Below are 27,221 nucleotides of genomic sequence, written 5' to 3'. Positions count from 1 at the left end.
GGGAAGGATTCAATTAGTTGAATCACAGGAGATACCGGCACATCCCAGTTTTTAAACACCTGCACTTTTGAGGGAACCTGTTTTACAACGGAAACTGGAGAATAATAGTTTACAACACCATTCATCACCTTCTGCTTAATGAATATTGTCAATTTTTTTGAGAGAAGTCTTTTCCCTTGTCTATTGAGATGTAGGCCATGTCTCGTGAGATGAGCTCTCTGGAGGAAGACGTTGATATCCAAATAGTGGAGCTTGGCTACGCCATCATAGTTGTGCACCATTCGAGAGATGCAGGAGTTGAAATGCTGTATGTCATCATTCCGAGTAGGGGCATCATAACGGCACGGAACACCACACACAATGATGTTGGTATTGATATCGAGGTTGAGTAGAGCATCCATCCCTTGTAGAAGAGTCAGTTGATATGGCTCATACAAATGAGTATCGTTAGTGCCCGCTAAAATGACAATAACATCGTTCTCAGTAAAATCTCGAACAAACTGAAGTCCATCCTGAATAACATTTTTCAGCTTGGCACCAGACTTGGTATAGACAAATATCTCGAAATCGTCATCCAACTGCTGCAAGTACTTGCTTAGCTGCTTGCCTTGACTGCAAGACAATACAGTCAATCTCCTTTTCTTCCCAGTGTGACTGGCATCACTCACTTTCAAGGAGGGTTTTCTAAGTTCTTTTTTAGGTGTAGCAGCTACATGCACTTGTGCCTTCACTCTTAGTGCTTTCGATGTAGACGAGGATGTTAACGACTCGTTTGAGGAGAGAGGAGAAAATCGATTGTTCAAGATTATAGGACTAGTATCATAGGGCCTTGTTCTTACTTTATCTCTCGGCTTCATAAAATCATCGTGACTTGTGGAATCAGTATAAGACGAACTATTACTTTTCATCAAACTAAACTCTGATTCCAATTTCGACAGTTTCTCTGATGAAATTTGAGCATCATGACTCAATAAATTTATGATCGCATCCTTTGAACAAATTTCAGCCTTTAAATCGTCAATAATTGTCATCATTGAACTCAGCTTTGCATTAAGTTCTTTAATTTCGTTATCTGCTTTCTCTTCATTAGACAAAGAGACATCTAAACATAAAGTTCTCTTCCTTTTTTCGTCCTCTAATCTCTTTTTCAAATGAGAATTTTCAGATGAAATCTCAGTCAGATCCATTTGAAGATTGCTATTTATCTTCAGACAAGCGTCCAGACGATTCAACATGTTAACAAGGTGGGGAACGACGTCTATGATATCTTCACTTGAGTGTCAAGAAGATATGATACTCAGTGCACTATGGATTTGAATAGCGAAGTCAATCACTTCTTCGTGCATTAAGCCCTCGCTTAGATGTATTCCTTCCTCGCAAGTTTGTCTAGTCAGATTATTCCGAGCCCGTCTGGTGAGCATTCTGATGTGAAACGAGAAGCAAAATTGATTTGAATCCTTGAAATGATAAAATTGTCTTATTATAAGGAATAGGTGAAGAAGGAATAAAGGAAAACGCCAAGAGAGCTTTCGTGGCAGGTCGAGAAAAGGAAGCTCCTGAGAAACACAGGTTACAAACAAGGTAACAGGGATTGGAAGGATGATAATACTAAAAACATCTCAGAAGGCCAGAGAGAAAAGACAAACTAGTAAAGAACTTTCCGGATTGAAATTCGACATGATTAAAAGTATTGAAACGCAGTACGGTATGAAAGAAAGACAAACAGCCGGCAAACGCGTACTTCCCAATTCAAAGTTTGGCGGCACGAAAGACTGACAGCTAACTGACCAGATGCTCTCGATTTGGCGTCTGCGGTCGCCCTGGCAACGAAACCCGTGCTGATTGAGCTGATTGAAACGAAACGAACAGCTGATTGAGAGCCAAGCGACAGATAAGCCGCACGTGCCGGCCTCACCCGGCGTTATCACGATTTTCGCTCAATGGAATCACAAACCCAAATCTCACTATTCTACACCAACACTCCGTGTAAACAAAAGCAGGCGAAAACCAGCGACAAAAATGGAGTCTAATCAAGCAACAGTTCCCGTGCAAATCGCTCTCCAAATCCAACATTGACTAACTCACCAGCACACGTCTGTAAATATTGGATACACTCAGCAGGTACTAATCAGCTTAATAATTACACTCACTATGCTTAATCACTGTACTTTATAATTAATTAATTGAAAAGTAAGAAAATCTAGAGACTGAAGTACACTTGAAACAAACAGGGTAGTCCAGTGCTACGAATCAGCATGTGCCAGATGAAAATATTTCTTTTCATACATAAGTATTTTTATATTTTCATCGGTCATGTTTCATGCAGGCTAAGTTAAACGGTGTACACACGTACGTTTGCCTCGGGTGAGCATACGTGTATGGGCTTGCATTCGCACGTGTGGACACTGTTCGCTGAGGCATGTGGGCGAACCGGAACCCTGTCGGTATTTTGGCGTGCTCAAAGGCGCCTCGGGCGAGCATTGAATGTACGTGTGGACGCGATTTTGCCATACGGGTGAGGCAAAACGTAAACATTGAAGGTGTCATAACCTAATTCCAATGAATTAGGTTGATGAATGACAAATCAAATTGTGATCCAATAACTAATTGTAAATTGTAGGATTTTTGTAATTTTGTAGGATATGTGGATTGTCAAATATTTAAATAGAAACATGCATGGAGTATATAATTGTATCATGATTAACAAATTCAGAACTGCATAATTTAAGTGAAAAAAGCTTCTCTACAGGGTTTCTACAAGAAAGTATAGCTCAAATATTATTTTACTGTGGCTATCAAATCATCTTGTGTTTGTTTCATGTTATCAATCAGAGTTGTTAATTAAAATTGTAATCTTCAATATGATATTATATGTTTTAGATAGCTAGGCTATCTATAGAGAGATTTATTCAAACTTTGAACTAGTATTCCCTTAAAGGTAAATCTTGAAGCTAATCTTTTGGAGAATCTTGTTTTGTCATGTGTATGAGCAGAGTTAGTTTAAAATGGGCAGCAATTTAGTATTTGATTCAATTTATGGCTAATTTCCTTAAAGAAGACTGTCAATTTTGTGAGACAGTGTTAAGTGCTTTGATTAGGTCATCAAAACTTCTGGAATTATTGTAGAAATTTTCTTTTTTTGAGATTCAGAATAGATATTGAAAACCAACAAATGAATCGCCCAATGCCAAGAATCTCAAAGTTAGAGCCAATCGTTCTTGTGGAGTTATTGCTTCCCTCATGATGATATCATTTGTTTAGATAACTAGTTGAATTAGATTCAGTATATTAGGCCTATTAAGATAATGTTTTGACATCCTAATAAAGTTTGAATTGTCAATCTTATGTCATGTAGCAATTTATTTCCTTACTTCAACCTACAATCGTTCAACCCACCAACATCGTTTGTCAAGTTTTATTTTTGATTTTATTATATAAGTCATTGAAATAAAATGATACTGCTGCAATTTGTGATAACTATCTTCAATGATGGAATGACGCCATTGTAGTCATGTTGTGGAAAATCTACATCTATCATGGCTTCGTGTCGTCTGCAAATCAGATAGCTTTTTGAATGCCGAGGCAAACGTGGATCGCGTCCACAAGGACGTACAGTGAATGTTGAGGCATGTGTACATACGATTGTTCGCGCGAATCTGTACGGACGTGTGTACAAGGCTTAAGCCTAGTGCCAAATGATTGTTTCAAGGAATATTGTGCTTATGTTGATTCATTATCATTATTTGCCAAGTAATAAAATATAAGTCTCGGTAATATGATAATAAATATTTTATTTCCATAGATCCAATATAGGTATCCATATTCCATTCCATTAATTTGTCTTATATTGTAATATTTTGTGAACTATGAAAATATTGTATGCTAAATTTGTATTACAAAGAATATTATTTGCTAAAATTGTTATTTGCCAAATTGCTAAAATTCTTGGTCTGGGTAACCAAACCTACATTTTTTTCTGGGTGTACTCACCTACATCTACAATTTCTTTCTGGGTGTACTCACCTAAACCTAAGATTTTCGACCTATATTTATTACATTTTTTTCATACCATTCTTTAAAAGAGATTCTAGAAGAAAGTGTGAATTGTTGGATTAAGTTTGGATCAGTCATATACTTCCACTCTTTTTCATTATTGAGATTGATGTTTGGTATGAAAGTTGCAGCTAATGGTATGCATTGTAAAAAATGGAGAAAATTCTGAATTAAATTTTCAATATCAACATTAATATCACTATTATTATCTTTATCATACAAATTTCGACCAAATTTATCAACACTCATGATCTATTTTTATAATAAATGTTTAATACAACCTGAGGTGAGTTTTCAAGTAATTCAAACTTAGCTGGTTAAAGACAGAGGGTCATCCCCCCCCCACAGGGGGGGGGGTTAGTGCTGAGGTTTGTGTTGCTTAAGAAAGGGTCTCAACATAAAAATATCATTAGAGATTCTGTGTGCTTGTTGCTCAGTTTCAGAAAAAGTTGAGTTAGGATCCCTTGACAAATGGATTTACTGAAAAAAATTATTCTTGGTTTCTTAGTTATTCAAGAAATTGGATCTACTTTTTCCATAAGATCCTTATTTTCTGTTCAATCTTGACAAATGTGGTGTTGATGGATTTGTTATTAGATTTACTGGAAAAAGTTATTCTTGTAAATTTATTGTAAAATTAACGGTTTCTTAGTTATTAAAGAAATTGAAAAAAGCTGGATCTAGTTTTCCCATGAGATCCTTATTTTTTGTTCAATCTTGACAAATGGGATGTCACTGGATTCGTAATTAGATTTACTGGAAAAAGTTATTTTGTAATTTTTTTTTAAATTAACGGTCTCTTAGTTATTCAAGAAATAAAAAAAGCTGGATCTAGTTTTTTCCAAAAAAGTGGGAATGGGGATCTTCATTTGAGATTTATTGTGAGATTAGGGGTATGGCTAGGTTAAGTTAATTCAGATTACATTGAATTGAGCAAGGTTAGAACCAAGAATCAGCTTTGGGGCAGATTTGAGCCAGCTTTGGGGCAGCTTTTCTTCAGTACTTTCACTTTACCCCTACTCTTGATGGATTTTAATATAATTATTTTTCAACTTTTCGTCATTTCCATTACCATATGATACAATGATTTGTTCATTGAACATTATTTTTAAGTTGACCAAACATCTTATTTAATGAACCCACCTCACTACAGATTTTGATCCATTGTATTAGCAAATGAATCTCATTTTTAAAATATTTTCCTATTACCATGTATTTAGGATATGTAAAATAAAACATTTATTGTAGATTGCTAATATTACCGTATATTTTATTAGATGGCAAATAATAATAAATTAACTGTTATCACAATATTTCGTGAAACTGTTTCCATTCGTTTTGCAACTTAAGTATAGGTACCTAACTATACTCTATACTCCTCTATTTAATAAAAGATAATAAATAATAACTAAATATTTTAAAAAAGGGAAAAATAAAACAAAAATTATAGATCGCTAATATTACCGTATATTTTATTAGATGGCAAATAATAATAAATTAACTGTTATCACAATATTTCGTGAAACTGTTTCTCATTCATTTTGCAACTCAAGTATAGGGTACCGAACTATACTCTATACTCCTATATTTGATATAAGATAATAAATAACCACATACGGTATTATAAGAATGAGAAAAATGAAACAATAGCAATGATGAAGAATTTATAGACAATTTTAGCAAATAATATTTTTTATAATACAAATTTAGCATACAATATTTTCATAGTTCACAAAATATTACAATATAAGACAAATTTAATGGAATGGAATATGGATTCCTATATTGGATCTATGTAAATAAAATATTTATTATAATATTACCGAAACTTATATTTTATTACTTGGCAAATAATGATAATGAATCAACCTAAGCACAATATTCCTTGAACCGATCATTTGGCACTAGGCTTAGCCTGCATGAAACATGACCGATGAAAATATAAAAATACTTATGTATGAAAAGAAATATTTTTATCTGGCACATGCCGATTCGTACATCCATACACACTGCATGAAACTACCATACTTTGAATATTTTTTATTGCTTCAATAAAAAAATATTATCATTTGAAAAAGGCTCTTTTTCTACACAGCAAATACAAATACCCGACTTCTTGCCCGAAATTTCTGGTAGCTACACTAGCGCAGTGGCATCATAGCGGACTTAGTTCTTCTTAATCTTATTCTCTATATCAATGGTTTAAATGCTCCCGCCAGTCAGAGTTATTGAGCCATATGAATAAAGTTGAGCATTTGCTTATACTTCTAAAATATGGAGCATTTGCTTCATTTTCTATGAATAAACTTGAGCAAAACCTTTTGCTCATGCTCATCAAAAAAATAGTTTGAGCATTTGCTCAAAAGTAAAAGCTTTTGCTCAAAATTGTATGAATAAACTAGAGCATTTGCTCAACTTTTGAAGCAAATGCTTCAACAAAGGTGAGTCTAGTCTAGAGCAGCTTATAACCTTTTGCTCATAGTAAAATGGCTCAACTAATTCGTATGAGGAAGAGGAAACTATACCAGATACGATCACAACCAATAGTTGAGAACTATAAAACTCTTTTTAGATTCAACCATGATATACAGTATATCACCATTATCCCTACAAAAGAATGAATTAATACAAAAGATAGCCATCACAGAATAGGAGATAGGCATTTAAGAAGAAGAGAGTGTAGACGATTATAAGGCTATTGATATTATAACAATATGCTGAAGATTATTATAGAGATGACATTTTTTCACGCTATTATTTCAAAATTCCAAACTCAACTAACCTAAAATTCTATTCATAAATAGAAAGCAGAACAGACGATGCAAACACAAGCGGTGCACCCTATTTGCATATTTAGCGCGCTTCCGTGAGCTATAAAAACAAACTAAGGCTACAAAAGCGAATCAGCTGATGAAAAATCTCTAAAATACGTGAGCATTTGCTCCAGAGTTCAGGAGCATAAGGTAAGAGTATAAGGTAAAGCTTATTCATATAAAAATGAGCAAATGCTTTTGCTTCTACCTTTTGCTCATGAGCAAAACCTTATGCTCCATGCTCTCAACGGAGTCCTCTACCGTTGCAGGTCTCGACTGTCGGGGCTGTACAAAAATTAGAGAGGCCTCAACTGTCGCCTAACACAGGCGACATTTGAGGCCTCTTTTTCAGGAGTCCTCTACCGTTGCTGGCCTCGAATGTTGCAGGTCTCGACTGTTGGGCCCAAGGAGGATCGTGGAGACGAAACAATAGGCTAAACTAAAGTGTGAGATAAATTTCTTTTAACACGGCTCTTTCTCAAAGACGGAGAGGTCCGATGCTCTATCCTCCACTAATCTCTCCCACTACCTAGCAGCATTCTCCTTCTTTTGTGTCTGTGTGAGAGAGCTTTGTAACGCTTCGCTCCCCTCCACTGGCAATGTTCCAAAGTGATATGTTTGTGTATGTTATGGAGATGTGTTCATCACAAGAACCTGAAGCGAAATGACACGGTGCATCCAATTGTGCGCAGGATGTCTGTCTGTGACTATGCTACAAACTGTGGAGGGAGAATTGGGTTTCTCCTCTCCATGTTAAAAGTAATTTATCTCGCACATTAGGGACCGATAAATACCAGGTATGCGCAGTCGCCATTTTGAGTCACAGAAGAAGGAGCCAAATTCAAATTATATCCCTATACGCTATGTTGCATGGTTTTGGACGGAATTTACATTGATGTCACTGAAGAACTGAAGTGGCTCATAAATTGATGAGAATATTTTTCCAACAAGGATACATTCAAGAAATGAACGTATTGTTCTGAACAAAATTAAATTATTTGTATTTAATAAAACAAAACCTGATACCGTACAAAACTAGTCCAGTTGTAGTCCTTCAACTCCCTGCCTCAACATTATTAGTTTTTGAAAGGCACAGTCTTCAGAAAAAAGTTTCTATCAATTAATAGTCTACTCACTACTGCATGGATTATTATAAGATGTAAAAATTAACAATACCGGTACCACAGTAGGCCAGTAAATAATTATTCATATCAATCCGATTTTGGATGAGAAAAAGTTATAGGCCTAGGCTATAATACTACTGTGGCTTGCACAAGCTTAGAAGACTCGCTATACCACCTTTACCTTTGTTGAAGTTCTGACACTGTGTTAATAGTAAATATTTGAAAAAACACTTACTTTTTTGGAGTCTTGAGGAATGCATTTCACTCCTGAAGAGGAGCTTCATCAGCCTGACACCAGGGGCGCTTGCTCTTATGGGTTGGACTGTGTGGCCAGAATGTGGGAAAATATTATATTTGATTTAAAGTTAAGTTGATCATTTAATAAGTTAGATTTGTCATAGTGGAGGTGTTTGAAAATTTCGTATTGTTCTAGTGTGTTGAGTCTCTGGCTTTTTTGAAGAATGTGTAGGATTTCGATATCTGTATGTATGTTTTTGTGATTGTGTCCTGTATTAAATGTTCTGCATATGCAGATTCTGAATTTAGGCGCGCTCTTTTGAGTTCCGTCGGCCTGCACGATATTCAGAGTTCCGCCTGTCAACATATTCGGAGTTCCATATATTTCCAATTCCGGCTAGCTGCAAGATATTTTGAGTTCCAGATATTCCCAATTCATGCGACCCCAATAGAGGCTCTTCTTGCCTCTCTCTGTCATGGCTGCCCTTAGTTCGCCGTGTAACACATTGAAAGCGCTGAAAGCAAAGACCTTAAAGACATATCTCTTTAAGGTCTTTGGCTGAAAGCACACCAACAGCCGCTCTATCACAGTATACATACAGTAAGGAAACTTGGCTATACCCTGACGCCAAAATCCGCCATCTTGTTAGGAAGCGCCGCATTGTAATAGTATTGATGGTGGGTTCGGATCACTTTAATGATCCGGATCAATTGATCTCATTCACTGCCACGAGCCAATCAGAAGACCAGGATTGAAACTTCCCAAGGTCACGTGACGTGTTTAGTATTGGGGTCATGTAAAAAGCATTAGTTAGATAGGCGTTTGATTACAAGTTTCCATTCTGTATCTATTCTGTGGCTCTATGGTTTACTATATTTTAGCTCGTTGGTCTGTGTTCATCTTTTCGTCTGCAAGCTCACATCAAGGAGCGGTTCGGGATTCAGAATAGTTATTATTTTGTTTATTGTAGATCTCATTGTTGCTTTTATTTCATTTTTAGTAATGATTCTTCACAACAGATAAATTTTCTACATATCACATTGAATATGGAGTCATTCAGAACTAGTAAAGGTATATTTCGATTTATTTTTAACGTATTTTAAATTATATTTAGGCTATGTAATAGAAGATTCTAACCTGATAAACAGCTGTACGGGTTATCTTTAAATAATCTACTTTTTTCCAAAGCAAAATATTTTTCTACAAACTAATAATGACTTATTACTTATTTCATGTGTCTTTGGAAAGATTTTGTGTTTTGTAATCACTTGCTCGATTACTCAATTTTTTATATTTTGCGATATTATTTGTATGCTGCTTTTTGCGTGTTGTATCAGACTGATTTAAAGCTGCGTTTACACTGTGTAACTTTGTTATATGTAACAGGTTATATTTATTTATTTATTCGTGGACAGAATCATAAATCATATGTAACTTTTGATAAATAAATAAGTTATAAAACTTTTACGAATTTGAATTTATTTATTCAAGTAAGTTACAATACATTCTGGTTCATACACGAATCTACAATAAATTACAGTACAACAGCCAATTATGCAACAAATTTCACATATTATGAAAACTTATTAATTACAATGAAGATTGAATGCAACATTAGAATATTGATAATATAACTACATAAATCAGCGGTGTTTCAACAATGAATAAATGATAATTTCAATGAATAAATATACACCCCACTATATAATTATCATATGTGTTGGGGTATAAGTAATTAGTTGCTTATTGCGTGTAATAATTACTATTTACAAACTTCATTCACTGATATGGGATTAAAGTTTTTTATAATAAAATTAGTAAAAATGTATAATACAAACAAACAAAATTATGGAATTAGTAAATAAATATTAATGTTCTATTAAGGATAATAATAAGAAAGGTTATTTTTAGAAAAATGAAAAACAGTAAAGAGTGGAATGAAGAATAAATAGTTTCAATATTTACAGTCTAACTAAATTTTCACAATTTTCCACTCCAATATCAACCAACCAGGAAAATAAACTTTTCTTGAACCTGTGTCTATTGAATTCTTCCCTAATGTAACTTGGTATTGAATTATAAATTTTTGGTCCCAAATATGTGTAGTTTCTTTGCCCAAATGTGTTCATCCTTGGTACCATTGAATACGTGTTTCTCTGCCTTGTTTGATGGTTATGATCTGCCAGTCTTATGTGTTCGTTGTTTCTCCTCATTCGCGTGATGATAGCCTGGATGTAGAGTTGTCTTACACTCAGTACTTTACTGTCCTTGAAAAGAATGTTCGTGGGGAATTGATTCTCCTTGAAGCCTATTATTTTTAGTATTCGTTTTTGAAGTTTATAGAGAGGTTCAACATGTGTAAAATTCGTAGCTCCCCAGATAATTATGACGTATCTTAAAATTGATTGCACTAAAGAAAAATAAACAGTTTTTAATGTCTCATAGTTGAGGATTTTACGGAGTTGATAGAATTTGTAGAGAAGCTTCCTGATCCGGGTAATTGATAGATTAATGTACTTGTCCCATTTGAATTTGTTGTCCACTATTGTTCCTAAATATTTTATTTCATTGACTTGTTGAATTGAAGGGCAATCACACGGGTTGTTGGTGCTTCCACAGTGATGCAGGATTATTGAAGAATCCGGTGGTCTCGTCCGTTCTGTCAGAGAAAAGGCTAAAAATTTCGTTTTTGTCATACAACAAAAGTTTGATAGTTTGAATTTGTAACATGTTATAAAACAAAAACATCAGTTTGTGGGTCTCCATAAGTGGCAGTCATCATGGCAACTACTGACGATGATATCGATGCTGTTCCCGTTCAATTAATGCTGACAGTTAAAAATGAATGCCACCATAGAGCAGCTTGGTTGAGTATCAGCATACTTATATCCAAAGTCGTGATCAGGGCCAGGTCTTTCTGGATAGATCGTGTTAATTAAACATAGTACATAAACTGTAGGCAGCGTCACAGTCCAGCAAAGCTTTCGCCGAAAAATCCTCTAACCGGTAGAAGCTCCTTCCAACAAGCCACTTTGACAATGAGCTTCTGAACACATTGACTGGGCGTGCCCTAACCGAGTTCGGCAGGCAGTTGAACATTCGCACCGCCAAAACAGGAAAACTGTTCTTCACTCTTGATAGGCGACAGCGCGGCACATCCAAGTCAACTCCCCTTCGAGTTCCATGTGAGTGCACTTCCTCCCTTCTAGCAAATGTGCAGATGTTTCTCCTGACGTGTAGGAGCGATGACAATATGTACATGCCATGAACTGTATGGATGCCCAAACGTTGGAATATGGGCTGACAGTGTGCATCATACTCGCTAAACGTCATTACACGAAGTGGCCTTTTTCTGGAGCAGGAGTATGTCCTTCACATGCGCCGAATGTCCCCATATCAAGATGCCATACTGTATGTGGCTGGCAAATACTGCATGGTACAGCATCAGCAGGCGTTCAACACAATGTAGTCTTCTCATCTTCCGAAGCAGATAAATCACTCCTGAGAGCCCCTTTCAAACTTTGGAAATATGAGACTCTCATGATAATTTTTTATCAACACAAAAACCGAGTAAGGAAACAGGTTCAGCATCAGCATCAAGAATCTCTGTTCTACTTAGGGTACAGACAATCCCCTGAGTCTTGGTCTCATTCAATTTCAGCTTGTTATTGGAGAACCAATTCTTAGCCTCAGAAAAGAGCTCCTGTGCTTTGAATTTGGCATCATGGGGCCGTCTGTCCTGACCAATGATGGTGGTGTCATCAGCAAAAAGCAAACTGGAACCATCCAGGTGCAAATCGTTTATCAGCAGCGGGCCAAGTACTGAACCTTGTGGAACCCCATGTGGTACATTTTCTTCATTTTATGACGCACTTATTATAGAAACTACCTGTCTTCTATCCTGGAGGTAGTCAGCAACCATCTTCCATGCCGGTTCCTTAAAGCCATATCTAGCCAGCTTCCTCAACAAGATAGCATGAGACACACAATCAAAGGCCTTTGAAAGATCACACAATACCAATTCAACTGATTCCTGTCCTTCATAAGCCTCCTGTATCCTCCGAACAAGTGAAAGCACAGCCGATGTAGTGGACCTGCCCCCTCTAAAACCATGTTGCATATCGCTCAGGAGGTTATTATGTTCCAGATACTTGCTCATTTGCCTCAACATAGCAGTCTCTATGATTTTACCAATGATTGGCACAATGATAACTGGCCTGTAATTGCTAATATCATCAGGGTCTCCTTTTTTAAATATGGGCACAGTTCTAGCAACCTTGAGGCAGTCTGGGAATACTCCATCAGTGAGGCAGGCATTTACCAACAGGAGCATAACCAATACACTGATAACCTTCTTGAGAACATATGTCGATAGGCCATAGATGTCTTGACTGTAGGTGGTTTTAAAACTCTCCACAATATTAATAATAATAATGATTTTCTGTTCATGGCGTGGTCATAGGTATGTCCACAAGTGAACAAGTCAAGAACATAAAAAACTGTCATAAGACAAGTCAAGAACAATAATACATGTCAAAACACAAAAAGCAGCAAGCAGAAGAAGCAGCAAGACTAATGTAAGAAGTATATACTTACAGTCTGAGGATCACAATCATAGAACTCCCTCAGAGAATAAAAGGGGTTCTCCTGAAGGAAAGCCCTCAGTCTCCTCTTCAAGACTGTCTCTGGCAGAGTCCTGGCTGAAACTGGCAGCTTGTTCAAAACTATTCTAGCTGGCTGGTAGATGAGGCTGCTCTGGGTCCTCCCCAATCTACAATATGGCAGGTCCAGCCTCAGCCTGCCTCTGGTGCCATGATCATGCACATCACCCCTGGTAGGCAAAGTACAGACACTGTGGAATGCCTTTATAGCTGACCTGTAAATGTAAAGATTGAATACAGTAAGAATCTTTTCACTCACAAAAAGAGGCTTACAATGCAATAAAAATTCTGCCCCACAAAGAATCTGGATGGCCTTCTTCTGCACCAGCAGTATATCTTTTACCTCAGAGGCACCACCCCACAAGGTGATGCCATATGCCATCACACTTTAAAAGAAGGCAAAGTAACACATGCGGAGATGGGCCTCTGGTACACATCTTCTCAGGCTCCTGAGCAAAAACAGCACCCTGCTCAACCTGCCACAGACTACCTGAATGTGCCCGCCCCAGGAAAGCATATGGTCCAGAGTGATGCCAAGGAGCTTCACTGGAAGGAAATCATATAGTACTCCATTCCTGAGGCCAAACACAATTCTTTGGGTCTTCTCGCCATTGAGAAGGAAGAGATTTGCCCGAAACCAGTCTGCAACAGCCCTCTCAGAAGCACACATCTTTCCGCCCAGGTCAGTCATGTCACCACTGATATCCAGCATTGAGGTGTCATCAGCATAACACACCACTCGAACAAACAGGTCGAGGAACAGGTCACTCGAGAAACAGGAGAGGCCCCAGTACAGAGCCCTGGGGGACCCCACAGCTCACTGATCGGACTTGAGACCTCACACCATTCGCCAGCACTATCTGCTCACGTCCTTCCAGGTAGGAACGGAGAAGCATCAGAGGGCTGTCACCAATTCCATAGGAAGCGAGCTTGGCCAAAAGAGTAGCATGATCCAGGGTGTCAAATGCCTTGCTAAGGTCACACAGTGTGAGCCCAGCAAGGCCTCCCTTCTCAAAACTTGCATGGACCTTGAGAACAAGGTCCTCAAGATATGTTCAACAGCCTCCACTGTCGACTTCCCCACTCTGAAGCCAAACTGTGTACCTGCAAACATATTATTCAACTCACAAAATTCATAGAGTTGCTCAGCTATCACCATTTCAAATATTTTGGACAAAATAGGCAAAATTGAAATGGGCCTATAATTATTAAGGTCACCCCTATCACCCTTCTTGAACACAGGTATTACATTTGCCAATTTTAGCTGGTCTGGAAATATAGATTAAATATAGATAGACATGAAGTAAAAATCCTTGCTGGTTGAGGTCTTTATTCTGGTTGAGATCCTGAGGATATCCTCACAGGTCACTCCATGCCAAGCGAAGGCTGCCGCTGGTGGTCGCCTGATGTCTTCCAGCAGCTCCAGTGGTGTTTTTGATGCCTCTGGTGATGCCGCAATCCGCTCTCAAATCTGCTGGATGGAGTCCACCCAGTGATTGTTCAGCTCCTCCAATGATAGTGGAACACGTGCAGGAGCAGATGGTTTTGTTTCACTCCGAATCACCTTCCATGCTGCCAAACACTTGTTTGGTGCCCCACCGATAATGCCAGCATTGTATGCAAGGCTTGCCCTTGCAACCTCATGACGGTAATCATTTCTCAGTCTCAAGTAAGCTGCCTTTGAGTCACCAGAACCATCTTGCCGAAATCTTTCATAAGCCATTAAAACCAGGTCCCTCAGATTTAGCAAGTCATGACAAATCCAGGGTGATGAATGACTCTTCACAGTGTGTTTCAGAGTCCTTAGTGGGAATGCTTTGTTAAACTCAAACAGGAGATAGTTGAAGAAAGCTGAGAACACAAGCCGGGCATCGCGATGATGGAGCAGGAAGATCCGGTTCACATGAACAATAGCGCAGCAAAACCTCTCAAGAGCACTCCTCGAAATTACCCTGGTCACAGACTGTTCAAATGGTAACTGTCCACCTTGCAGGAGCCCACCAGTGGAGGGGGGGGGACCACTCTATATCTTATGGCCTCATGATCACTGAGTGAATAGTGCATTACATCAGACCAAACATCAACATTCAGCCTCATACTTGTAGCAATATTATCAAGGCAAGCTTCCAGTCTTGTAGGTTGATTAACTGTCAAATACAAATTTCGGGACTTCAACAGGTTAACAAAGATCTTTGTTATCATCAACAAGTACATTAATGTTGAAATCTCCACCCAACACACATTCAAAGCCTGGGTGCAGGGATTCAAGGCAGTCAAGCAAATTCTTCTAAAAAATAGCAGGGAGAGTGCCATTCCTGAGCATCTTAAGAGAACATTCCTCTTAGCCATCTGACTGCACCTTTCCCGCAGTGTATGATAAATTCTGGGAGTATCTCGTCAATGCCTGGTGCCTTTTGTGCCTTCATATTTCTGACAGCCAATGATAATGATACAAATCATAATTCTATTGAATATGACAAGAAAAATACTAGTTGAAAAAGATTTTCGAGTATAACGGGAAAGGAAAAGTGAATTCGCATGAAAAGTTATCCTGTATAAAACGTTTGAATATTTATAGTGACAGCCATGGAAGAAATGTTTCAGTTTCAATTAGCTCAATGGCTGCGAATTGTAAAGTTTACGGGAGTGCTAAGTCGGGAGCGAAGTCTGATGCGGTATTGGAGAGCTGCATCAATCAATGCAAATCCTTCTCAAAAAAATACACCGTAGTGATAATCAATGGTGCCAATGACGGTAGCTTGTAACGAAGCAAAGAGTGCAGTTAGATCAATTAAAAAAACTGTTAGCAGACTTCATGAAACTAATGTTATTCTTGCTAACATCCCTCTCAGATATGAGTTAATGGACAGTTCGTGTGTAAATAATGAAATAAGAAAAACTAATGGAATAATTAATAATTGTCTAATGAAATTGTCAGGTTGAATTCAATGTTTGAAAGTGACAGGTGTGTGCCTGTCACACACCAATAATTGAACTGAGAGATAATCATTTCAATGAACAGGGTAATTTTTTGGACTTTTAACACAACAAAAAATAGTCAAATATGCAACATACCGACTAAAGTGCGAGATAAATTACTTTTAACATGAAGAGGAGAAACCCATTTCTCCCTCCACAGTTTGTAGCGTGGACACAGACGGACATCTTGCGCACAATTGGATGCGCCGTGTCATTTTGCTTCATGTTCTTGTGATGAAAACATCTCTGTAACATACAAAAACCAATATACCTGCTGACCAGTTCACTACTCGGAATATTGCCAGCAATAGATGGAGGGGAGTGTTGCCGCATCGCGTTACAAAGCTCTCACTCAGACACAAAAGAAGGAGAATGCTGCTAGGTAGTGGGAGTGATTAGTGGAGGATAAGCATCGGACCTCTCCGTGTTCGAGAAAGAGCCGTGTTAAAAGTAATTTATCTCGCACTTTAGGGATTGTGCACCATCATTAGGTAGGCTGTGCTTACTATCAATATACAGTCTTTATGTAATAAATTATATTAACTAGAAGCTACATTGGACAACGAAATTAATATTATATACATAATGAACACTGGCTACAAAAAGGAGAGATTTATCTTTATGTCCCAAAGGGTTTTATTCTGACTAGTTCTTATTTAGTCCAGTCACTATATACATTGTTGCATTCAATTTATATTGTAGTTCTGAATTTTTTTAATATATAATTTTGGTAAATAAGAGAAGTCCAGAACCAATTTCTTCATGCAAAATTTCCTTGTGCTAGATACAGAGTGGCCCAAAAACCTCGTATTTTCAGCACTTTTTCCAGTATTAGCTATTTCTGCCAAATTTCATAATCGGACAGAAAAATTTTCTCCTGCCTTTTTTTAGATTATAAAATTCTGTATATAATGTGATTATTCGGAACTCTCTATCTCTTATGAGTACTGAGTTATGATTTTTCAAAAATGAGTGAAATTTGAAGAAAAAAATCAATTTTGATGAATTTTAGTTTTTGATCAACAATATCTTCACATAGGACACCTCAAGGATCAACATTTCAAACTCTCATAACTTTTGATACAATGCTCGGATCTCATCGTACTACACTTCATTCTTCTCAGCTCGTCAAGGCGTTTCAAAATCATGCATCATAAGTAAAATTCGGTCGAAACATGAGAAATTTATTGTTGAGTGCACTCAAACTCTTATTCCAATACACAAAAAATGGCCAATTTCTATATTCAAAGCTATATCTCGGTAACTCATTATTATAAAAAGCATTACTTGATCTTGAAATGTGCAATAGAATCTTCTCTTTCTTTTACTGTGATGGTTTCATGAAAAAATATGTTCGTAAATTAAGATTTGATTGTTAAAAAAATCTGGAAATTGTAGATATTTTCCTCATATTAACGGTCTTGGCAATTCTATGATATGCAAAAACTAGTGCGCAAAGTGACACTACTGCACCGAAAGAAACGTTTACTCAAGAATGGTTTCTTGAGTGCAGCAAAGGAACTTTGCGCACTTATTTCACATTACATTTTTTTTACAGTTACCATTAAATATGAAAAGTGAGTAATTATGAGTAGAATGTCCTGAAATCCATCAAATGTTTGTCTGTGTGATTTTGCAATTAATAAAAAAATTAATTAACAATTGAATAAATTCAATCGATTTGAAAATTTAATTAATTTTTAATAATTTTCAATTTATAAATAATTTATTGATTTACAAAATATCATTCGAAATAATTCATATGCATTAAAATGAATAGACTGAAAATGACTAGGCTATTTATTTCATGACTAGATTTAAAAAATATCATTCAAAATAATGAATAATTTATATTTTTCATAATGTATAATTGAATATATTTCTATGAATTATATCATTTTAAATATACTACAACTATTTATTATTAATCAATAATTCAACCAATTTTAATTTTTAAATTTTCAAATAATCAAATTATTTTTGAAGCATAAAATTTTTCAATTTTAATAATTTATTAATTAATTTAAAATATTATATTTTTTTTATTAAATGAATAATTTTCATTGAAGTTGAAAATTCTCAGCAAAAAAAAAAAAGAGACTAGATGGATTCGAAGTCCCAACCTCATCACCCTTTTCAATCTTTTATTTATCAGTCCTGTGTGCCAGTACGCTCCTAACTGAGCTACTGAGCCACTCTCTGATGATTGAATGCTTGAATGGGGTTTCATCTTATAATATATTGAAATGACTACCACAGTCAGTGTAACCAACTTAATTTTGTTTTTCCCGCACTGGTCCTCTACATAACCTACTAACTATTTTGCGTTGTCATGCTATGGAGTAGCCTACGCAAAGTACTTACTTTGCGCACTAGTGCGGAAAAGTGATTCTTTGCGGCTTGCAATCAGTGCAGAAATGGTTACTTTTCAAGGTATCTGTAGGAACAATATATTATGGCCTGCGGAATGCAGCATTGAGATCTCATATCAATACGAAAGTGCCACTGATAATTTCAAGATTTTGTCTTTTTACTAGTATTTGTAAATTATTGCTCTGCTCCTCATCTGACTTAGGGCCGGTTTCCGAGCTCGGGATTTAGGTAAGTTCTAGACTTACAGCTGGAGTCAGAAAAGTGGCTTTCCAAAACGGAACGTAATCGCAGTAAATAGTTGCAGCAAAATAAATCTTTATTTTCTCATTTCTATAATTGGAAACTTTTCCTTACCAAATAATTAAAAATAAAGTTCAATAATTAAAAAATAAAATCATTTCTAAATAATTGAAAATAGCTGAAACTTTACACTATTTTCTCTTTATTTTATTCTGTGTTCAATTTTCTATTTTAATTTAAACGTGACTTTGACAATGACTACGACTACGCCCCGTTTCGGAAAGCCAATTTTCTGACTCCAGCTGTTCAAAGTCTAGAACTTAGCTAAATCCCGAGCTCGGAAACCGGCCCTCAAAATTGTTGATACATAAACAAGTACTGTATCTAACTTTAGCATCATTTTCATTATATATCCAGTTCGACAAAAACTTTTGAATAATCTTGAAAGGAAGGTAAGCTAGAGCCAGGCTGTAAATTCACAGTCCCCACCCACCATCAATAGGAATATCATTTAAAGTATTGAATTTATTACAAAAACATTTCAAATCTGATGTAGGTTACTTGTGCTTATTGCTTGTTTTTGTTTTCAGGTGTTCCCAGAATATTGTGAGACTATTGAGATATGGGATTGAGAGCTGCTGTACAAGCTCTGAAGTAAGTTGAAAAACGTTATTCATATAACTACTTCCTAGGACTCAATATAGATTTAAAGCTGGCCTAGGAGCATCATATTCTTGGAGTGTGAAAGAAGCTGTCGAGAGACATATACATTTCGAGGAAGTTGAAAGTTCTGCTGAGAATCAAGCGATTGTTGATGTTTAACAGCCATCCACACTGTTTGTGGACACTACATCCTGCCTTCACTGCTATAATATGTGAGGAGGAACATTACAACGCTACAGCAAACAGAGCAAGTGTACTCCTACAAAACTCGGAGAAGGACAAATTTTGATGTGCAACGCTGTCGTTTTCGAAGGTGAGAAACTTTTTCCCGGTGCTGGAGCTGAGGATTTTTAACCACTTACCGGAGTCGGTGAGGGGGTGTCCAGTAAATGTCTTCAGGTCTTACTTTCTAAGTAGCTGATTGAGAAGAGTCTGTGTAGTATAAATGACTTTTCATGGAGATACTTGTGATCTGTGACACTGCCATCGTGATCAAGTAAAGTAAGGTCTGTTAGACTAGTTTACTTTTAAGTTGAAATGCATTTGAATGACGCGATCATGATCGAGAAATTGGATATATTGGAACTGATGGAAACAGAATCCTTATTCTGGTTTGGCCACCGTAGAACCGAACACTGGCCAAACTACGAAATTCTATCTCTTTCTTGAATCATGTTATTGTTTCCAATTATTCAGAAAATGTTTTTGCAACACATATTTGATATGATGTTACAAAGATAAAGCAGAGCAGAGAAGAAAATGCTGATTGAAATAATGTATTTTTTCTGTTAAATTACGTACATTTCTTGCATAATCAAACATGAAAATTGAATAAAATCCTTTACTTCTCATAATTTCCAATATTCAGATCAATGACCAGGCACTCCTGGATAGTTCGTTAAAGCAAACTCTATATAGCCATACTCTAATTGTAACAAAATTTAAATAACCTCAGTTAACAAGATTGGCTACTCAGGATGTCGTCTAAACACTCATTCAGTTTATAATAGCTCATCTCAATCAGCCACTAATTTATCGAATTTTTGAAGGTACTGAAGCGAGGTAAACGATCAAACAGCTTCCATTGCTAATGCCTGGACAGTCTCACTTTAGAAAGTCGACAGTGGGGTATGTTGCTGTTGGTTCTTCTTCTGTTATTGTGTTCATAAATTTTTCCTCTCACTGTGAAAGATTCGTGGTGAGTTTAAATGTATAGGAGAGATGCCAGAATATATTGCCCATAGACGGTGTGTAGGTCCAAACGACCGAAAATAGGTGTACAGTGTGCGTTGAAATCACTATGCAGCATGCAGCAGTAGGATGTGCTTCTCGTGAGTCGTGTGTCCCCAGGATGCCATTTTGGATGTGGCTGTTATGCCGGGTCTACACGAAAACGATATTTGCACAAACAAGGCTCAAAGCCAGGTTTACGCAAATCTGGCTTTGAGCCAAGTTTACGCAAACCTCTGTTCACACGATACCAACTTTAACACAAACCTCAAGAGAGTCACACCACAGAAGAAGTGAGATTCTATTCAGTTCGCTATCGATTGTGTTGTGCAGTGCAGTTTGTGTTCCTCACCCGCAATGGACGAGCTACTCTTGTTGTCCATCTATGTTATTTGCCTTTCAAAAAGTATTAAAAAAAGGGGGAAAAACCTAGAAGTAAGTGGAGTCGGAATTGGTTGAATAAGTTACTACTTAACAGTAATATAGAACTAATTGGATAGAAAATCATGTATAGTTATTCTCTTTTACTATAGTAAAAGTATAGACTAGTAGTAGGATCTCTATACCTCGAGTACGGTATGAAGTATCCATACTCTAAATGTACATTTAAATTATATAAATTCTATACGAAGTCTTTGAAGTGTTTATAATATATATTATATTGAAGTGTATCAAGATTAACTTGAGATGAATAGTAACTCAAGCCTCCTCCTCCTCATCCTCCCCTCCCACCTACTCCTCCTCCTCCTCCTCGACCTCCTCCACCACCTCCTCAACCTTTCTCCTCCCCCACCTCCTCCTCCACCCCCACCTACTCCTCCTCCTCCTCACCCTACTCCTTCTCCTCCAACAACTATTCCTCCTTCTCCTCCTCCTCCTCCCCTCCTCCTCTTCACCTACTCTTCCTCAACCCTCCACCCGTCCTCCTATTCCACCATCTCCTCCCCAACCTACTCCTCCTACATCTACTCCTCCTTCTCCTCCACCTACTCCGGTGAAAAATTGATGCAAACCTGGATGAGATTGATCGAAAAAAGCACAAACCTTCATACCTCGGAAATTTACAACGATCTCCCGTTTACACGACGCAAACTTAGCGCAAACCTGTTTTGTGCAAGCCAGGTTTGTTTGCGCTGATATCGTTGTCGTGTAGACCGGGCATTAAATAGTAAATACTGAATGGTACACCACAAAAGGTGCCGTATGAAATGCTTATTTCTCATTTTTGACTAGTGAGTATAGGCTTAGGCAATTTGCGAGCAATAGAACGGCACAAGTGGCCTTTATTTATTGCAACTATAATAAAAGTGTGTTTTGGAACTCATAACTGTTGGATAGGCTCCTGCTAGGATCTTATTCTCCTTTTAAACATTCTCGACACTTCAAAAAAATCCATTTGATTTGACAGTTTATTACCAACTGCAACGCATCTCTCTACGGGAGCAGTGCAACTTCTAAAAACGGATTGAAATTGGTGTTTCTGTCTCAATTTTTGCGCCGGTACAACGACACCAACACCTCGGTCGCCAACTTCCACACGTCCATGAACACAGTCATGCAAAAAAATGGCATCAAACTTCATTTTTCGCCATTCCAAAGATTTGATTTTAACCTCTTTGCAAAACTGTTTATAAGGGAGCTGCTCCAAATTTGGCATGAGCCTTTTCAACATCAGACGGCACAAACCGTCTTTGCACAGATTCTAATTTATTTGTTGTGCATAATCTGTCCATTCCAAACGATAGAGGCGTACTCCAAGTGACATCGAACAATGGAACAGTAGAGTTCTTCAATGTTTTAGGATTTTTAAAGCCAATCCACCTTTTCACACCAAGCTGCCTTCTTGCCTTGGCTACATTATCATCAATATGCGCGGCGAGAAGTAGCTGACACCTAGATCCTTCACATATAGTCCAGTTACTATTATATAGGTTTGGGCAGGGAGGTATGGATTATTTGAAATAACAGTTACACACTCATTTTTAAATGAAACTCAAAATTTATTTTTTTAGTTTGTACCTTGGATGTTCCCATTATAAAAAATAAAGAGGAAAAAATTAAAACATTGATTATGTACGAAAAATAACATCTATTAAATGCTGTCCGTTTTTGTCCATACACTCCTGTAGACGTTGTCCATACTCCTCTGATGCATTGCACGTTGTACCGCTCGTACGTATTTATTGTGTTATTGTTTCACTCAGGGCTTCAAGAGTTCGTGGTTTGTTTGCTTGTCACTTGCTTTTAGGTAGCCCCTTGAAACTCATTATTGGCCCTTACTTTTTTCGAGAAAACGGTCGACCCGTCACTGTCAATACGGATCGTTACCTAACGATGCTGCGTGAATTTTTTCTGCCAAATTGAGAAGACGACGTATCAACGTCAATAATGTATGGTTTCAACAAGATGGGGCGACATGCCATACATCGAGAACAGCTATGGAATTTCTAAGGCACACCTTCCCTGGACGCCTCATTTCGTTGCGTGGAGATGTGGAGTGGCCTTCTCGGTAACCGGACCTATCGCCTTTTGATTATTTTTTATGGGGCTTCCTAGAAGCACGTGTATACATAAACAAACCACAAACCCTTGAAGCCCTGAGTGAAACAATAACACTATAAATTCGAGCAATACCACGAGCAATGCTTTATAGGAGTATGGACAACATCTCACAACGTCTACAGGAGTGTTTGGATAGAAACGTTAACATTTAACAGATGTAATTTTTCGTACATAATCTATGTTTTAATTTTTCCCTCTCTGATTTTTATAATGGCAACATCCAAGGTACACTAAAAAAATAAATTTTGAGTTTCGTTTAAAAATGAGTGTGTAACTGTTATTTTAAATCATCCATACCTCCCTGCTCAACCCTGTACATTGACGTTTGCAATTTATATTGTAGTTCTGATGTTTTAATATATTCTTTGGATACATAAGAGAAGTCCTGAACAATTTTTCTTTTATGCAACATTTCTTTGTGCTAGATACAGAGTGGCCCAAAAACCTCGTATTTTCGGTTCATTTTCCAGTTTTCAGCTATTTATATTATAGAGAATTCGTTCGTTTCTGATTGAGTGAGTTGTTTTTTCTCTTCTTTTCAAGTTATAAGTTGGTTAAAAAAATGATCATTTTGCAGTATTGTTTAGTCTGTAGTAGTTTAATTCTATTTAGAAACTTCAAACGTACCTATTCAGTGAAATGATACACATGGTTCCCAATCCTCTAATTTTTTAAAGTCCTCAACAATAATTGTTTTTCCAGACTATTGCATTACTCAGCGAATTTAACCAATGTTCCATCATGTTTTGAAATATTTTGTGAAATGAATTATCGTTCTTGAATTTATTCTTATTATTATTATCAACTTTTTACTTGTAGAATTCGGAAAATGATTGTGTAAAGTATGTTGTAGTATAACAACATATGTTTTGAATTTGTTTTTACTGTTACTAAGTCTCCAAACAAACTCATTCCAATTCGAAACCTTTCTTAAGGTATTAAATACTTATGTCGTGTTTACTCTCATTCCTATTACAATTTTAATAACTTGATATTGTAAAATGAATACGATACTGAAGCCAGACAAGTTTAGTGTAAATCCAAACTTATCAACTGCAAGCAAGGAATAGACACATTGGCACAAAACTTTTCAGAACTTCATTACAAGTATCGCACCACAATCATCAGACTCTGAAAAGCTCAAAACACTTATCAACTTCATCACTCCAGATATTTATGAGTACATAAGCGAAAGTGGTACGTATAATGATGCTATATCTACTTTAAGGAGAATCTATGTAAAACCTGTAAATGAAATATTTTCAAGACATAAACTATCTGCACGTCAACAACAGCCTGATGAGACTATTGATCAATATCTTCATGCCTTAAAACTATTAAGTAAGGACTGTGAGTTTAAAGCTGTGACAGCTAAAAGAAATAGGGATGATTATATTCGTGACACATTTATTGCTGGAATGAAGTCTCCTACAATTCGCCAGCGTTTACTAGAGAATGTTGCATTAACACTAGAAGAGGCATATAGTCAAGCCAGATCCCTGGAACTTGCATATGCACAATCATTAGCTTTCCAATCTTCATCCCAATTAAATGCAACTTCTTCCCAAAATACTCAAGCAAGCAATCAGAAAACTGTTTATTAGCTGCTGCTAATGAAAAATGCTATTTTTGCGGTAATCTGAGACATCCTCGGGTCAGCTGCCCAGCTAAAAATACAATTTGTCATAATTGTGGAAAACAGGGGCACTTTGCTAAGGTCTGCAGGTCGAGTAAATTACAAACCAAACAATCAAAAAAATCGAAAGATATGAACTCTATTGACCTAGCAGCTTCGCCCGGAGGATTGACAAAGAGTACAGTACAAGCCCTGGTTAATGGAAAATCTGTCTCTGCTTTGATAGATACAGGGAGTTCTCTGAGTTTTTTAAACAATTCTACTGCTCTTAACCTAGGTCTTCCTATAAGACCAGGTAGGGGTACTGTATCAATGGCGACTACATCAATCACATCCAATATAACAGGACAATGCTTAGTAGATCTTGTCATTCTTGATCACTGTTACAAACAAGCAAATCTTTCGGTCTTACCAGAGCTTTGTGCGGATATAATTGTTGGACATGATATTTTGAAAAACCATGAAAGTATTAAAGTAGTTTTTGGTAAAAAAAAGCCGCAGTTAACCGTATGCAGCGTGGCAGCCTCAACTGTAGAACCGGTGTCATTGTTTTCTTATTTAAAACCGGAATGTAAACCAATTGCAATCAAATATCATCGATACAGTACGGATGATTTGAAGTTTATTGAAAATGAAGTAAGTAAAATGCTTAAAGACGATGTTATAGAGCCCAGCATTTCTCCATGGAGAGCTCAAGCGTTAGTGGTTACAAATGAAAATCATAGAAAAAGAATGGTCATTGATTACTCCAAAACTATAAATCGTTTTACATTACTGTAAACAAAGTTGCAAATTATGAGTTTTTCAGTACTATCGACTTGAAAAGTGCATACCACCAAATTACGATAAGGAAAGAAGAAAAGCACTACACAGCATTTGAGGCATGTGGTCAACTCTACCAGTTTAAACGCATTCCGTTTGGGGTCACTAATGGAGTGGCAGTGTTCCAACGTGTAATTGACCAAGTTATACGGTCTGAACAGCTACAAGACACTTATGCTTACCTTGATGATGTTACAATCTGTGGCAAAACACAGGAGCAACACGATATAAACTTGAAAAAGTTTATCAACGCTGCAAACAAATACAACCCAACTATCAATAATGAGAAGTCTTCATTTTCACTGAAATCGATCAACTTGCTGGGCTAACAAATATATCTAACAAAACTATCAAGCCTGACCCCAGCCGATTGGAACCACTGAAAAATTTACCTCCGCCTAGAGACACTGCATCGCTGAGGAGGACCCTTGGTATGTTTTCACATTATGCATCACTAATACCAGATTATGCCACTAAGGTGATTCCTCTTGCCCGTACTGCATTTCCCTTGTCTGAAGCAGGGTTACAATCGTTTGAAACTATAAAAAGTGAAATAATTGGATCTGTAGTAAGCTGCATACCCTGAAGCACAATTCATTGTGGAAACTGATGCATCTGAAAGCACCATTGCTGTTACTTTGACTCAATCAAACCGTCCAGTTGCATTCTTCTCAAGGATACTTTCACCAGCAGAACAAAGACATTCAAGTGTTGAGAAAGAAGCACAAGCCATTGTAGAAGCACTGCGAAAATGGCGTCACTACTTGGTTGGCAAACATTTCAAGCTAATTACTGATCAGAGGTCGGTAGCTTTTATGTTTGATAACAACCGTCATGATAAAGTGAAAAATGAAAAGATAATGAGGTGGAAACTGGAACTGTCTTGTTTTCATTACGATATTGTATATAGACCTGGCAAAGATAATATGGCTGCTGATGCTCTGTCTAGAGTATGTTCTTCAATCCAAAATCAGGAAAATCTATTAGTTGATTTACATGAGTCTCTATGCCACCCAGGCATAACACGGTTGTACCATTGGGTTCGGAGTAAAAACTTACCCTACTCAATTGATGAAATCAGACGTATAACAAACTCCTGCAAAGTGTGTGCTGCTGTCAAGCCCAAATTCTTCAAACACAAAGGGACTCTGATTAAAGCCACTTCTGCATTTGAACGGCTAAATATCGATTTCAAAGGCCCTCTGCCTTCATCAAGTCGAAATCGTTATTTATTGATAATAGTAGATGAGTTTTCACGGTTCCCTTTTGCTTTCCCATGTCCAGACATGTCATCATCTACAGTTAAATCAAAACTGAAAACCCTGTTTTCTACGTTTGGGGTTCCTAGTTACATACATTCAGACAGAGGAACATCATTTATGAGTCAAGACTTGAAAAATTACCTAAACTCGCATGGAATTGCAACTAGCAGAACCACTGCTTACAACCCAACAGGTAATGGACAGGTTGAAAGATATAATGGTATTCTATGGAAAACGATTGAGCTAGCATTAAAATCACTTAATTTAGAAATAAATCAATGGGAGTCAGTTTTAGAAGATGCTCTTAGCTCAACAAGAACATTACTTTGCACAGCCACAAATCAAACTCCTCATGAGCGTATGTTCTTACACCCACGTAGATCTGGAAACAATGGTGTTTCAGCTCCTTCTTGGCTTCTCAATTCCGGCCCTGTCTATTTAAAAAAATTCAATCGAACATCTAAATATGAGCCACTTGTTGAAGAGGTCCAACTTCTACATGGAAATGCTGAGTATGCACATGTAAAGCTACCTGATGGAAGAGAAACCACAGTATCAACACGTC

The 27,221-nt window shown here is 37.1% G+C and overlaps 1 protein-coding gene across 1 annotated transcript in view; it reads left to right on the top strand.

The window, feature by feature from the left end:
- The first annotated feature begins 9,107 nt into the window (after nucleotides 1–9,107).
- LOC111058860 (protein SMG7) overlaps nucleotides 9,108–27,221 on the top strand; it is a 127,589-nt gene continuing 109,475 nt past the window's right edge. The window contains exons 1-2 of the mRNA XM_039431880.1: nucleotides 9,108–9,299; nucleotides 19,072–19,135. Of these exons, the coding sequence (XP_039287814.1) occupies nucleotides 19,104–19,135 (32 nt within the window). The 5' untranslated portion in view covers nucleotides 9,108–9,299; nucleotides 19,072–19,103. The remainder of the gene's footprint in view (nucleotides 9,300–19,071; nucleotides 19,136–27,221) is intronic.

Source organism: Nilaparvata lugens, chromosome 7, assembly GCF_014356525.2.
Source record: "Nilaparvata lugens isolate BPH chromosome 7, ASM1435652v1, whole genome shotgun sequence".
In the NCBI taxonomy this organism is placed as follows: domain Eukaryota; kingdom Metazoa; phylum Arthropoda; class Insecta; order Hemiptera; family Delphacidae; genus Nilaparvata; species Nilaparvata lugens.
This window is presented reverse-complemented; position numbering and strand designations above follow the sequence as displayed.